Consider the following 15,869-nt stretch of genomic DNA (forward strand, 5'->3'; position numbering starts at 1 on the left):
CTGTGGTGCTGGAGAAGACTCATGAGGCGTCCCTTGGACTGCAATGTGATCAAACAAGTCAATCCTAAAGGAAATCAACCTTGAATATTCACTGGAAGGACTGATGATAAACCTGAAGCTCCAACATTTTGGCCACCTGATGTAAACAGCTAACTCACTGACCCTGATGCTGGGAAAGATGAGGGCAGAGGGAGAAGTGGGCAGCAGAAGATGAGATATATCCTATCTGATGTCTCCCTTTCTCCCTCCCACCACTGCCTTACTTAATGGCTAAGAGTTAAATTCCTGAGCACAGTATAAATGGTTTGCCAAGATTTGGCCACTGCCTATCTCTTGTGACTCCTGACATTCTACAAACCATGCATTGCAGCCACATGGAAATGTGGTTCCCAGGAAGCAGCAACCTGTTTCAGGCCTCTCTGCCTTTACACAGACTTCCCCTCTGTCCCCCAAATCTTCTTTCTTCTTCTACCTCACTCGCTTATTCTTACCGCTTGGACAAGCCATGCATCATCCTTTCCTCCCACCAGTCCAAGCAAAACTGATCACTCCTCCTCCTTTGTATATTTCTAGACACAAGCTTAATGTCTATGTGGCCAGTAGACTGACTCTCTGGAATGTTAACTAGAGTTATCCCCAGTTTCTAACCCTGGATCTAGCACATGGTGCTTGCTTGAGCTTGTGTCAGTGGCTAAGTCATGTCTGACTCTTTTGTAACCACATGAACTGTAGCCTGCCAGGCCCCTCTTTCCATGGGATCTCCCGGGGAAGAAAACTGGAGTGGGTTGCCATTTCCTTCTCCAAGGTAGGTGCTCAAAGTAAGCTGTCTGCATGAAAAATCTTTTAAGTTTTGCAGACAATGTCTCAGCCCACTCCTCCCACAGTACCTCTGTTTTTCATTTCCTTCAACTATTCTTCCATAATTTCCTTTAATTAACACCTGTCTTTCCTTTCATTTTCAGGTGAAAAAGAGGAAGTATTGGGGGAGTGACAAAAGCTCTTGGTAGCACTTTGAGCTGGATAATTCCTTCTGGTGGGGGCCCATCATGTATACTGTAGGGTATTTAACAGTATCCTTGGGTTCTACACAAAAGAAGTCAGCCGCACCTTCCCCCAGTTATAAGAATCAAAATGTCTCCAGACATTACCAAATGTCCCCTCAGGAGCAAAATGTGCCCTGACTGAGAACCACTGCCTAGACTGACTTTTCTAGGCCACCTCAGTGAACATGGTAAGCCTGACTGATGGTCCCTGTGCCCACCATCTTCCAAGGAAGAAGACTGAGATTATCACTTGTACTGTGTAGGGAGTATGTGACCAACACAAGCAGGTTAGGGTGACACCTCAAGGGAGAAGGACACTCAATGGGTCTGAGATGAACCCATCTGTCACAGTACTAGGAGTCTAGGCTGCAGAGTTATTTTCTATCAAGATTCTCCTGGCTTGATTTATTCAGTGGCACTGAAATGACCAACTAGAGGGATGGAAGGTACAATTTGATGCTATTAAAGCCTCCTTTAAATATAGTTTGAAAAATAAGAGTAACTGAAAATAAATAATAAACTCACTGAACCATCTCAGTGAAATGAGGGGATCCCACCAAAGCACAGGAAGCAAAAGAGAGCATCTCAGGGGAGAGGAAGAAAAGGACGAGGACCCTGGTGCAGTACCCACCTGTTGTTGACACAACGCTGTCAGGGCTTTCACTGCAGAGCTTGGACAGCAGGCTTGTCTTGCCAGAGCCCGTGAGGCCTATGCAGACCAGGTCATACTCTGGGCGTGCAGGCGGTGGACCCTTGCAGCAGAGTGCTCTAAAACACTGCCAAGAGAGGGGAAATATGGCTCTTTAATAAGACTGTAGAGGCAAAGCATAGTCACATTTTAAATGATCACATATTGAGAAGTAACCAAATAACCTGTTCATTCTAAGGTGGAAAGGGGACTTGACGGTGAGAGGCCCGAGGATATCGCCTTGACTGAGTAATCAAAATTAATATCCCAGGAATGAGACCCACAAGGACTTGCAGACCCCCTCCTGCTGTGATGCGGGCACTGCAAGGGGCACCACGTCATCGCACAATTTTCCCGTCATCGCACAATTTTCCCGTCAAAAACGCACCACCAGCATCCAAGCACCAGGAGGTCGGACACCACCGTGAGGAGCATTCCGCAGGACAATTAGCCTGCCTGCTTCTAACACCTCAAAGGAAGGCTGAGGAACTGTTTCAGGTTAAAGAAGGCTAAAGAGACGTAATAATCACAATGCCTCCTGGACTGGATCCTGGATTAGGTGGAGGAACAACACCATAAACCAATATTGTTGGGCAACAGATAACAGCTGAACAGAGACTGAATATTAGAACCTGCAATGACAGTATTGCATAAGGGTAAATTTCCTGAATTTTATCATTGGACTACGGTTACCAAGTGAATATCACTGTCCTGAGAAAACAAATTCTAAAGTGCTTAATGATGAAGGGTCTTGATATCTGCAGTTAACTAGCTAAGAACATTTCTAAATCTCTACCTCCATCACCACCTCCACACCTAGATGGTGAGGAATGTAATAAAGCAATCGTGGTAAAATGTTAATGACGGAGGAACCTGAGTGGAGTCTAAAGGAAATTCCATGTACTAGTCTTACAATGCTTTAATATTATTTCAAAAGAAAATTCTTTTAAAATCATTATATCCAGTTCCCACATATATCACTGTCATCCTGACTTTTGAAACATTTTGTGCGTGCTTAGTCACAAAGTCATGTCTGTTTGTGACCGACTACAGCCTGCCAGGCTGCTCTATCCATGGGATCCTCCAGGCAAGAATAGTGGAGTGGGCAGCCATTCCCTTCTCCAGGGGATCTTCCTAATCCAGGGATCAAACCTGGGGTTTCCTGCATTGCAGGTGGATTCTTTACCATCTGAGCCACTAGAGAAGCCAAATAATGGGGTGACTGGGCTTCATCAAGGCTATCATCTAAATGAGATGAGAAACTGGGAAAAAGTATGCTGAAAAAGCAAAGTGACAGAAAAGGTTCCCTTACTGGTCAATTTTAGTAAAAACAACAACAACAACAAAAACACTGACTTCTTAAATCTGGACAAAGAAAATCACATACCACCCTTGGAACTTCAACTAGGCCTTCCTAAACCACCAAACAGAAGGAGTTCCACTTTGGGGAAAAGCAAATGAAACAAAACTCCTCTTCTGACACAACCTAGAATTTTGCTTCAGGTCAAATGACCTCAGGGTACTATGAACTAGTGCTTGCTCTGCAACAGTTAAAAGACTAGGATTTGGGAGACTGGAAATCATTCATGCAGTTTTTGGTCTTTCTACTTAATTGACATCCACTTATTAGAAGCCACCTAGTTTATAAAGTGTTTAGGCCCTGAAAGATGCATGAGAGGAAGGAGGAGACAGGGAGATGAGACAGATGCAGATCTATTGACTTCTTGGTCCCTTGGAGATCATGAGAGAAAAGACCTATAAAAAGTCTGTGCTAATTCTTCTTATGCAGATGAAATATGAGGTCTAACAGGCTGTCATACTCTTACAAATCAAGCTTGACTATGTCTCACCCTCACTTCTCATAGTCAATAAGTCCAATCTGTACGACCTCTGAAATAGCTCTAGAATCTATCTGCCTCCCTCCAGCCCAGGTCATTGCTGCTTGGACATCAAAATCCTCCAAAGAGTCCTAGTACATTCACCATTGCCCCCTCTATTCTCTTATGCGGCTCTCATTATGATCCTGGTGGTCTACAGGGCCCTCCATGATCTGCTTCACCCAAGCCTCCAGCTTCATCTCTGTAACTCTCCATCTTAATCCTCTACCTCCAGTAACACTGACCTTCTGGCATCGCACAGCATTCAACACATGCCACTCCCTTTTCCCCCAACTTTTGGCGCGGTGAACGCTTCACTGACTTTCAGGTTCCAGTTAAAGAACCACTTCCTCACCACTGCCTGCTCTGATGCTAAGAGTATGTGAGCAATTTGTGTCAAGCTCTCAGAGCACATTTGTTGTGAATTCATCACACAGACAATTAGCTTCTTATCCATCACCAGACTGTGGGAACCATATCTGTCCATCTTCATCTCAGTATCCCCAGTGCTTAGTGGAGACCACAGCATAGAATCCACTTTCAAAGAATAACTACTGAATGGCATTTAAATATCATCTAAGAAAGGAGAAAAGAAAATGTAAACGTTAACAGGAAGCTTGATGGATTCTCTCTGGGCACCTCATACTTCAAGAAAATAGTCTTAACATTGAGAAATACTAGACTTTTTCACTTCTCTCCAATGCCAGAAGTTTTAGTCCAGTTCCTAAAAGAGTGATTTTGACGTGCAGGACCTACTTTCTTGGTATGATAGAACTTCTTTTTGTCCTAAATTCACTTTTCCTTGTTTTTTAAGAAGCTCTGCCTACTTCTGGTAAATTCTATGATCATCTAACCCATGTTCTTCATGGATTTATTAAACTCTAATCATATTTCTTCTCAGTCTTTTCAAGTCTGAGAAGTCCTAATTATTTCCATCTGCCTTCATATAGCAAACCCCTCCCACTCCTCAACCAGATTAGTAAATTTTCTCTGGGCTTACTTGAGCTCAATTTCATCTCTCCTACAAGATTAATGACTAGAACTACAAAAAGTATCCTAGATGCCAGTACATCACATCGCAGATTCGTAGGAAGGTTGGCTGATAATGTCAGACTTTTTGCAAACTTCTTCTTACCCATAAAAGAAAGAAGTCCCCTGGACTCATGATGAGAGTTTTCCTGAGAGACAGATATATGTATGTATGCATTCCCTCAAAGACTGGCCAGCAGCCATGCACTAAGAAGAGCTCTGCCAAGTTCAGCTATGACAGATAACACCACTAGTCTCTCTTACTGGGTTGCTTTGATCTTTTTGGGAACAGAGGGGAGAGACCCTATTCCTGCTCTGAACACCCCCATTTGTGCTCAGCTCCTCTACTGAAATTCCCCTGAACTATCTCTTGAAAAGAAGACTGGCCTACGTACCCTGGCCCGAATGGTCATCAATCTTAATTTTTCATCTTTCATCAAGATGAAATTGCAGGTGACTGATAAACTAGTCAATCTGATCACACAGGCCACAGCCTCGTCTAACTCAATGAAACTAGGCCATGCCCTGTGGGGCCACCCAAGACGGACGGGTCATGATGGAGAGTTCTGACAAAACATGGTCCACTGGAGAAGGGAATGGCAAACCACTTCAGTATTCTTGCATTGAGAACCCCACGAACACTATGAAAAGGCAAAAAGATATGACACTGAAAGACGAACTCCCCGGGCCAGTGGGTGCCCAACATCATGGAGAATAACTCCAGAAAGAATGAAGAGACAGAGCCAAAGCAAAAACAACACCCAGTTGTGGATGTGACTGGTGATGGAAGCAAGGTCTGATGCTGTAAAGAGCAATATTGCATAGGAACCTGGAATGTTAGGTCCATGAATCAAGGCTTCCAATCAAATTGAAGTGGTCAAATGGGAGATGGCAAGAGTTAACATTGACATTTTAGGAATCAGCGAACTAAAATGGACTGGTGGACTGGAGCGGGTGAATTTAACTCAGATGACCATTATATCTACTACTGTGGGTAACAATCCCTTAGAAGAAATGGAGTAGCCATCATAGTCAACAGCAGAGTCCAAAATGCAGTACTTGGATGCAATCTCAAAAAAACGGAATGATCTCTGTTTTCAAGGCAAACCATTCAATGTCACGGTAATCCAAGTCTATGCCCTGACCAGTAATGCTAAAGAAGTGAAGTTGAACAGATCTACAAAGACCTACAAGACCTTCTAGAACTAACACCCAAAAAAGATGTCCTTTTCATTATAGGGGACTGGAATGCAAAAGTAGGAAGTCAAGAGATACCTGGAGTAACAGGCAAATTTGGCCTTGGAATACAGAATGAAGCAGGGCAAAGGCTAATAGGGTTTTTCCAGGAGAACACACTGGTCATAGCAAACACCCTCTTTCAACAACACAAGAGAAGACTCTACACATGGACATCACCAGATGGCCAACACCGAAATCAGATTGATGATATTCTTTGCAGCCAAAGATGGAGAAGCTCTATACAGTCAGCAAAAACAAGACCGGGAGATGACTGTGGCTCAGATCAAAACTCCTTATTGCCAAATTCAGACTTAAATTGAAGAAAGTAGGGAAAACCACTAGATCATTCAGGTGTGACCTAAATCAAATCCCTTATGATTATACAGTGGAGAAATCGATTTAAGGGACTAGATCTGATAGATAGAGTGCCTGATGAACTACAGACAGAGGTTCGTGACATTGTACAGGAGACAGAGATCAAGACCATCCCTAAAAAAAGAAATGCAAAACAGCAAAATGGTTGTCTGAGGAGGCCTTACAAATATCTGTGAAAAGAAGAGAAGAGAAAAGCAAAGGAGAAAAGTAAAGATATTCCCATTTGAATGCAGAGTTCCAAAGAATAGCAAGGAGAGTTAAGAAAACCTTCCTCAGTGAGCAATGCAAAGAAACAGAGGAAAACAATAGAATGGGAAAGACTTGAGACCTCTTCAAGAAAATCAGAGATCCCAAGGGGACATTTCATGCAAAGATGGGCACAATAAAGGACAGAAATGGTATGGACCTGACAGAAGCAGAGGATATTAAGAATAGGTGGCAAGAACACACAGAAGAACTATACAAAAAAGATGTTCATGACCCAGTTAATCACGATGCTGTGATCACTCACCTAGAGCCAGACATTCTGGAATGTGAAGTTAAGTGGGCCTTAGGAAGCATCACTATGAACAAAGCTAGTAGTGTAGGTGATGGAATTCCAGTTGAGCTATTTCAAATCTGGAAAGATAATGCTGTGAAAATGCTGCATCAATACATCAGCAAATGTGGAAAACTCAGTGGCCACAGGACTGGAAAAGGCCAGTTTTCATTGAAATCCAAAAGAAAGGCAATGCCAAAGAATGCTCAAACCACCGCACAATTGCACTCATTTCACACATTAGTAATATAATAATCAAAATTCTCCAAGCCGGGCTTCAGCAATATGTGAACCATGAACTTCCAGATGTTCAAGCTGGTTTTAGAAAAGGTAGAGGAACCAGAGATCAAATTGCCAACATCTGCTGGATCATCAAAAAAGCAATAAAGTTCCAGAAAAACATCTGTTTCTGCTTTATTGACTATGCCTAAGCCTTTGACTGTGGGCATCACAATAAACTGTGGAAAATTCTGAAAGAGATGGGAATACCAGACCACCTGACCTGCCTCTTGAGAAACCTATATGCAGGTCAGGAAGCAACAGTTAGAATTGGACATGGAACAACAGACTGGTTCTCAATAGGAAAAGGAGTACGTCAAGGCTGTATACTGTCACATGGCTTATTTAACTTATAGTACATCATGAGAAACGCTGGGCTGGAGGAAGCACAAGCTGGAATCAAGATTGCCGGGAGAAATATCAATAACTTCAGATATGCAGATGACACCACCCTTATGGCAGAAAGTGAAGAAGACGTAAAGAGCCTCCTGATGAAAGTGAAAGAGCAGAATGGAAAAGTTGGCTTAAAGCTCAACATTCAGAAAACTAAGATCATGGCATCTGGTCCCATCACTTCATGGGAAATAGATGGGGAAACACTGGGAACAGTGGATGACTTTTTTTTTCCTGGCTCCAGAATCACTGCAGATGGTGACTGCAGCCATGAAATTAAAAGACATTTACTCCTTGGAAGGAAAGTCTGACCAACCTAGATAGCATATTAAAAAGCAGAGACATTACTTTGCCAACAAAGGTCCGTCTAGTCAAGGCTATGGTTTTTCCAGTAGTCACGTATGGATGTGAGACTTGGAGTATAAAGAAAGCTGAGTACCGAAGAATTGCTGCTTTTGAACTGTGGTGTTGGAGAAGAATCTTGAGAGTCCCTTGTATTGCAAGGAGATTCAACCAGTCCATCCTAAAGGAGATCAGTCCTGGGTGTTCATTGGAGGGACTGATTTTGAAGCAGAAACTCCAATACTTTGGCCACCTGATGAGAAGAGCTGACTCATTTGAAAAGACCCTGATGCTGGGAAAGATTGAGGGTGGGAGGAAAAGGGGACAACAGAGGATGAGCTGGTTGGATGGCATCACCGACTCAATGGACATGAGTTTGGGTAGACTCTGGGAGTTGGTGATGGACAGGGAGGCCTGGCGTCTGCAGTTCATAGGGTTGCAAAGAGTAGGACACGACTAAGTGACTGAACTGAACTGACTGCCATATATTGCCCAGTTTCTATCATTCATATGCTAATATTACTCAACATATTTTGGAAAATGTTTCAGAATTTTATCTTCATGTTCTTTTTAAATTCCAGAGTGTAAAAACTTTGCAGCCAAACCCAGAAATATCTACATCATCTGCTCATTTATTCTAGGTCACCTAAGATGTGTTTGACATAAAAGGCAATTGAGGAGTGACATTCTACTCTACTCCTGTCTTTTATCTTGTCTCTCTATCCTCCTATGATGCCATCTCCACCCCATGTTTTCAGCCTGGTAAAGACACCTAATATAATATTTCCCCTCTCCCCCCAATCTCTTTCTTGAATTTCAGTCTCTGTATTTCAACTGTTCTGAAAGAATTCAAACTAAATCTGAATAAAACCACCCACCCCAAAAACACAGGCTATAGAGATAAGACATTTTGGAACATAAAAAGCATAAAGGTTAAACTGACAATTATTATAAGACTCTTTGGGTGTTTATTTGAAATAAATAAATCCAATGGTTGACAGGGAAAGTGTCAGATTTGAAGCCAACAAAATAAGACGCTTAAAAATATGTTACTTCAAATGGGGGAAGAATGTTCATGTTTTTTGAGTCAGTCCCTAAAAACTACAGTTTTCACTTGGTTTTCACTTTAATACTTAATGAAGCTTTGGATCTCGTAGTCAATTTACTTAAAATTACTCATTTTGGCCTCTAGACTATACTGTACCAAAGTTCATTGTGTCTGTCTCGTAAAGCAGCCCGTGCATTGTTAAGAGTAAGCCCCTTTCAGTGGCGTACAATGCTAAACACAAAGCTGTCGGCTGTCCTGACAGCACACAGAAAACTCAGGCTTCATTCCCAGGCCAGACACTGAGGCATTGTATGATTCTGTGCAGGCCCATAAACCTAGCCGGCTTCAGTCTCCCCATGATTAACCAGTAACGTTTTAATACTATCAGCCACTTCCTTTCTTTAGGAGGATGTTATAAGGCATTAGTTCAATGCATTATGCTACAAGACGGTAACATACAAGTAAGTAAGTGTATTTACTACCTTGCCTCATCTCACTAAGATATTTTAGATGATTGTCATCTCTCTTGGGTAAGGGCCTGGCAGTCCACCATGCAGCCCAGTCTATGCTACTTCCCTTCCACCGGCCCACAGCTGCATCCACATGCTCCATGCCATCCCAGTCCAACCAAAGACACTAAAAGACACAAAGCTTAACCTTCACTTGCAGCAGGGAAGTGAACAGAGAACAGGGTGAGTCCGCATAGAGGATGCCAGCAGACAACCAAGGTCATGGTCTCTTGCTTAGACTGCTCAGTTCGTAGGTCTGTTCACATAGGGTCAGTTATGACTTGTTCCTTTCCAAAAGAACCAAGTCTCTCTCTCATCATGTTAAGAGGTTGTTTCCTGCCAGCTTAAGTTCACAAGCTTCTACCAACACTGTATGTGAGAAACGGTGAGCCAATGTCTTGAAGAGGGCCAACACTGAATCACCAGTAGTAACTCTGTGTTGTAGACTCTGGACAAATTGTATAAGCCTGTGCCGAAAGGCAGATTAGCCAAAAAGCCTAAGCCAAAATATTCAAGAATATTTTCTTGAAGGAGGATGATCACATACATGTATCAGGAAAGAAAAAAAAAAAAAGGCAAAAGATTAAATCGCCAGGGTGAAGAGTTGTATTTCAGCCTGGTGGTCTAGCACCAAGGCAGCAAGATTATCTTAAAATATCCCCATTTCTGCTGGGGACAGTACCAGACATTGGTAAACTGGCAGAGAACTGTACACGGCAGGACTCACTGCACAACTGTTCAACAACCCGACGCTGTAAAGCACTAATGAAGCACTTACCGTGTCTCACTCTTCCCTCTACAGCTCCACCTTAGTGACACCAGCCATCCTCCAAATCACTCTCTAGTCCCTCAAACAGCCTGAGCACTTCGTGTTTCTATGCCACCCGGGTCCCGTGTACTCAGAAAGAAAGGCTCTTCCTCTTCTCTACTTGACAAATTTCTGTTCAAAGTTCTGCTCAGATGACATCTCCTCCAGAAGGTCTCCAATTCCATCAGAGAGAACTATTCCTTTCTTCCACTCCTTGGTCCTTTAACATACTTCCAGCACTGTGGTTAATATTAGGCCACATATATTTTTTTCCTGACTTCTGCAAGAATTATTAGATAACAGATTTATGCACACTGACCCAATAATCCCTGGTCTGATTACTCGGTCAAAAAGTTTAATTTTACAGCCACCCAGGGTGGCCAGGCACCAAAGCAGAGAGGCAGAGCTGTCACACAATTCACGTTTCTAGACAGAGTCCTGCTCGAGATCCTCCCCTCTGGCACTGGCCCTTGCACTGCCAGATCTCCTACCATCCCGTCTCACTTAATCCCTAGCCTCTGGGGACATGGCATTTGCTTCAAGTGATGCTCTGTTTTTCATCTTGACTACCTGACTTTATTCTGTACACGATTTCAGTTTGATTGAGGCTCTGTAGAGTTCCTGGAAAGTTTTCTTCTGTCAGTGTTGAGGCTTCCCACAGCTATACAGTCACTGCCCAAGCCCCATACTATCTCCTCCTTATTTATCAGTAAAACAGGTCTTGCCAAACAAAACCCAGAGGTTTCCTAATGAATATGTGTCAGATTAACAAAAAATTAGTTAATTGGTACCTAAAAGCAAGAGAAAAGTCACCCATAACTTGAAATGGATATATTTCTTAGGTGGTTTTGTTTCAAAACCAAAGAGACACCTATACATTCTGACTTTTACCAACTCTCACAATGACAAAAAAGATTTTGAAAAGAAGTCAATTTCTAGAATGTTTTCTAACGCTAAACACATTCACTGAAAAAAAATATTAACTGTGTTAATATACAAAATATTATTTTTAAATATTTCCCAAGTCTATAATAATAAAATATGAGTCTATCTTTTGAAAATACAACTAAATGTTTATACAGCTTGAAAGAACTGCTTAAACTCTGAAAAAGACATGAGGAAGAATTGTGTCCTAATAACACAAGAACAAAACCAAAGGTGATCGGTACTATATTAAGCACAAGATATAAATGATTTGTGAGTGTTAATTCACTTACTCTTAGGAACAAACCAATGAGAAAAGTACTTTGCACTTCCCATTTTAAAATGGGGAAAGGGAGGCCCAAAGAAGTTAAATATGGTTGTTTAAGTGGAACCAGGATTTGAACTCTGGCAGTCTGGCTCCAGAGGAATTTTCTGAGTGATGGGAATGAAAAGCCTCTAATACCCGAGGGTGTGTCATACAGAGGCGAAATTAGGGGCGTTCTGTGAACAGGGCAATGTACAGATACAAAACTGGGCCAGATAGTTTGTAAGAGACAAGAGTTGGGGCTCCAACCAGGGCCATTCGGCTCCAGAGCTCTTACTCACGTCCTCTTGGCCTTGGTACGGCCACGTCTGGAGTCAGGGATGTTGTCCTGAGGGAGTGAAGGGAGGCTTTAACAAGCCTGCCTGTGTAACTGGACAGATGCCTGGCAAAGGAAGGGGAAGATGTGAGTCTCAGTGATGCTTCCTTCTTTGCACTGTCCCATTCATGGCTGAAGTACCTTTGATTCCAGGCAGAAAACTGCATCCTTCTTCCAGGAGAGTTAAAGGAACTGGGTTCCTTCAGGCTGACTTTAGGGAGCAGAGAAGGAGGGGGAGCTGGCTGGGCTGGAAGAAAAGAGGACGCTGGAGGGCTGCTAGCGTCTTTTTCCTGCTGTTTGCTTCTTGCATTTAACTCTTTTTTTGTCCTATGGAAAGGTCAAAGCCTGTCTCTGACGAAAAGCCCATGCTAATGGCAGAGATTTCTGATTCTGAGCATGGTAAATAAGGGGGAAAAACCTCTAAAGGAAGAGTCTTCAAATTTTCTCCTTTAAAATATATGTGCATGTAAATTATACTTTAATAAAGTAAATAAAACAAGCAAATACTACACAAAATAAAACATGTCAGGGAAGAGTATAGGAGAAAATACATGAATAAACTGGGCTGTTTGGAAATTCACGTCAAAGAGACAGCCTATATGAACATGCAAGCTCTTAGCTAACCCTTTCTTTCCATATGCAAGAAGAAAAATGAATTTCAAAAATGCTCTATGTCTGGGACCACATAGTAGGTCTTGCAAAAGATGTGAGAAGAATATAAATTCAAAATGGCACCCTCGGCTACAGAAATAATCAGCAGGGTGACAGAGTACTGTGAAGAGGCCCTTGATCACCAGGCAGATCCCAGCAGACGACTCCTCTCCATGTTACAAGGGCAATCCACTTTTTGAGGTGAAAAATCCTATGGCCCTTTAAGACCCTGGTTGGGGAAAAAACAATAAATTGTTTTTACATAAGATGGGTCAAACCTTTCGGCCATGCAGGCTGCTCTGAGCTCATAGATGAAGGCTTTGGCCCAGAATTGTCTCGGGGCTGAGGCTTCTGTCCAATGCATCACACTGCCTCAGGACACTAAGCCTGTCTTTGCCTTCCCCTTTGTATTTCTCAATCCACATTCCTTTTTGGGGTGAAATACTCCATTATTTCTGCTTTGTTCTGGGCTGTCTCCTGTCTCTGTCCCTATTAACTCGTGGCAACAAAAGAAACAAACAGAAGCAGGGGATTTCATGCTTAGCAGCTACAGACATTGGCCTCACGGCTTTGCAGAGGGGCAGACATTTGAGACTTTGAATGGAAGAGAGTGCCGCGGCGTTGAACCAGACCAGGGGCCCACGTGGCTCCCAGTCTGAGCATCAGTCATCCTGATCAGTGGCATTCACGAGTCCCAGTACACGGATTTCCAGATAAGCCTCAAGTCGAGTTTTAAAAGTTAAGGCATGTATCTGATAATTAGACTAAAGGCACTCTAATTCAAGATTCTCCTATATTCTAGCAATCCATAAGTTCAGGTCTTCTCATGTAAGAAATAGATTAGGGGGATATTTTTCTATAAATAAAAATGAAGAAACTCAAAGAGGAAGCTAAGTAGAAAATAAACATCTTTCTTGTTTTTAAGATGTAGTTTTTCTTTTACAATGGCTGGACAGAGTATCTAATTTTTCTAATGACAGAATTATCCAATAAAACTAGCAGTAAATTCCCCAGGTATGACTGTGTGTAATGATACAAGCTAAATGCACATTCATAGATGTATACAAATCAGGGCTTCACCTGGGTCATTTTCAGACAATTAATTATGTTTTCCCCTAAAAAAGTAAAGAGATACAAATTTAGTTGAACATGAAAGAGACAGTAACACATTTTGTATTGAACCTCTTTTTTGGTCACTTTCTAAACAGTTTTTCTAAATGAAAAGTAGGGCATAAAAATACACTCACTAGCAAAAACAAGTTTACTATTCCTTAGCAATGGCATTTTTCTTAACTTTGTACACTTAGGAAAAATCAGGGGACGCAAATATTTAAAAAGAGCTAGAATCCCTAGGTAGATCTTCAAGTGGGTTTACGGGTCATCTAATAATCTCCCAGGAAAAATCCCAACAAAGCAGATTCTCTCTGCTCTTCATGCTTTTGGAACGGGAGATGGGAAGCCTTGGAATAGTCAACAGGAGGACAAATCAAACTAAAGTTGTTTTCCTTGTAGACCTGAACAGTGGAAATCCTATTTTGGAACCATACAGCATTCCTTCACTTAACAACCTTCAGGCTCCAAGAAGATGGAGCTCAGCCCCACAGAGCTCTCAGTCACCAATTCCTCTAAATCTGCCCAATTTGGTCTCTACCATCTCCCTGTTCCTTTCCAGCCCTAAAGCCACTATCAGGGTGTCACCATTATCTCCTGTCTCTTCCATAATTGGTGTCCTTACTTCGGGTCTTATCCAACTCTGTCTGTCTGCTGCTGCTGCTGCTAAGTCGCTTCAGTCGTGTCCAACTCTGTGAGACCCCACAGACGGCAGCCCACCAGGCTCCTCAGTCCCTGGGATTCTCCAGGCAAGAATACTGGAGTGGGTTGCCATTTCCTTCTCCAATGCATGAAAGCGAAAAGTGAAAATGAAGTCGCTCAGTCGTGCCCGACTCTCCGCAACTCCACGGACTATAGCCTACCAGGCTCCTCCGCCCATGGGATTTTCCAGGCAAGAGTACTGGAGTGGGTTGCCATTGCCTTCTCCCCAACTCTGTCTACAAAATGCTAATAATGATCTTCCTAAAGCACATCAATCATTCCCATGATGTAAAATCTTTCCATGGTTACCATGTTGTTGTTGTTCAGTCGCTAACTCGTGTCCAACTCTTTGCAACCCCATGGACTCAGCACACCAGGTTTCCCCGTCCTTCACTATCTCCCAGAGTTTGCTCAAACTCATGTTCACTGAGTCGGTAAAGTCATCTAATCATCACGCCCTCTGTCACCCCCCGTTCTCCTCCAGCCCTCAATCTTTCCCACCATCAAGGACTTTACCAGTGAGTCAGCTCTTCACATCAGGTGGCCAAAGTATTGGAGCTTCAGTATCAGTCCTTCTAATGAATATTCAGGGTTGATTTCCTTTAGGATTGACTGGTTTTTCCTCCATGCAGTCTGAAGGACTCTCAAGAGTCTTCTCCAGCACTACTAATAGCTGTCAGGAAAATGACCAAACTCTTTATCTAAGCAGATAGGCTCTCTATGATCCGGACTTTGCTTTATTTCTGGCCTTCAATGGTTGTTAGAGGGATGACATGACATAATGTTCATAATGTTTATAAAGTATCCAAACCAGGGTTCAACATAGTCCTCGTGCCAACCACACAGACTTATTTGCAGTTCCTGACCCAGCCTCCTTCATGCTCCAGGTCAAAGGAGTTGACCCTCTGCCTATACATCATTTTCCACTATCTCTCTCTAGCTGGCACATAGCTATCCTTTAAAATTCAGCTACATGATCATTTTTTCCAGGAAGACTTCTACAACCCTTAATCTGATTGAGATGACCTTCTTTAAACTCTCTTAGCACCTTTTCCATTCCACTGTCCTAATATTCACTGTTCTATCAAATAAAGGTGATCTTTAGTCAATGTTCCCCCACTGGGCTTGGAGCACTTAGAAGCAGGTTCCACTTCTGATTCAGTTTTGGACCCTAAGTGTCTGGTACAGCATTTATCACGTGGTAGAATATGCTCCCCAGTAATTCACCACATGGTTTGATTAAATGCATGGTCAGACAAGCCCGACATCCAAACCTATTACAATCTGAATGTTATTTCACCAATACTTGTTTCCTAATCTAGAAAGCAAGGGTCATCTCAAAGGATTGTTGGGAGGAGTAAATGAGATTCTATATATAAAATACTCAGAACAGTATTCAATAATACGTATTATTATCACTGTGATTGTGGTTACTAGACTTTTCACTTAGAATAGTGCTTTCTTAAAAACTGATTTTGTGACCACCCATCAGGACTCTTCTCACAGTGTACAATTCAAGATAACTCAGGGTCTGGATTTATTTCATTTGTCCATTTGGTCAAAGATCTGATCTGATATGGTAAGTACAAATGGTGGCTAATCACAAAAACAGTCCTTTTGATTTGCTATAACAACTATTAAAAGAGATCATACATAATATGATGCAGAGTGGG

The 15,869-nt window shown here is 42.4% G+C and overlaps 1 protein-coding gene across 2 annotated transcripts in view; it reads right to left on the reverse strand.

The window, feature by feature from the left end:
• ARL15 (ARF like GTPase 15) overlaps positions 1-15,869 on the reverse strand; it is a 470,719-nt gene that overhangs the window by 299,373 nt on the left and 155,477 nt on the right. For both annotated transcript variants that reach the window (XM_086361689.1, XM_086361688.1), the window contains one exon: positions 1,675-1,819. In XM_086361689.1, coding sequence (XP_086217815.1) covers positions 1,675-1,819 — 145 coding nt within the window. The remainder of the gene's footprint in view (positions 1-1,674; positions 1,820-15,869) is intronic.

Source organism: Bos grunniens, chromosome 20 (assembly GCF_055505025.1).
Source record: "Bos grunniens cultivar Pamir isolate PY7600 chromosome 20, Bosgru_T2T1.0, whole genome shotgun sequence".
In the NCBI taxonomy this organism is placed as follows: domain Eukaryota; kingdom Metazoa; phylum Chordata; class Mammalia; order Artiodactyla; family Bovidae; genus Bos; species Bos grunniens.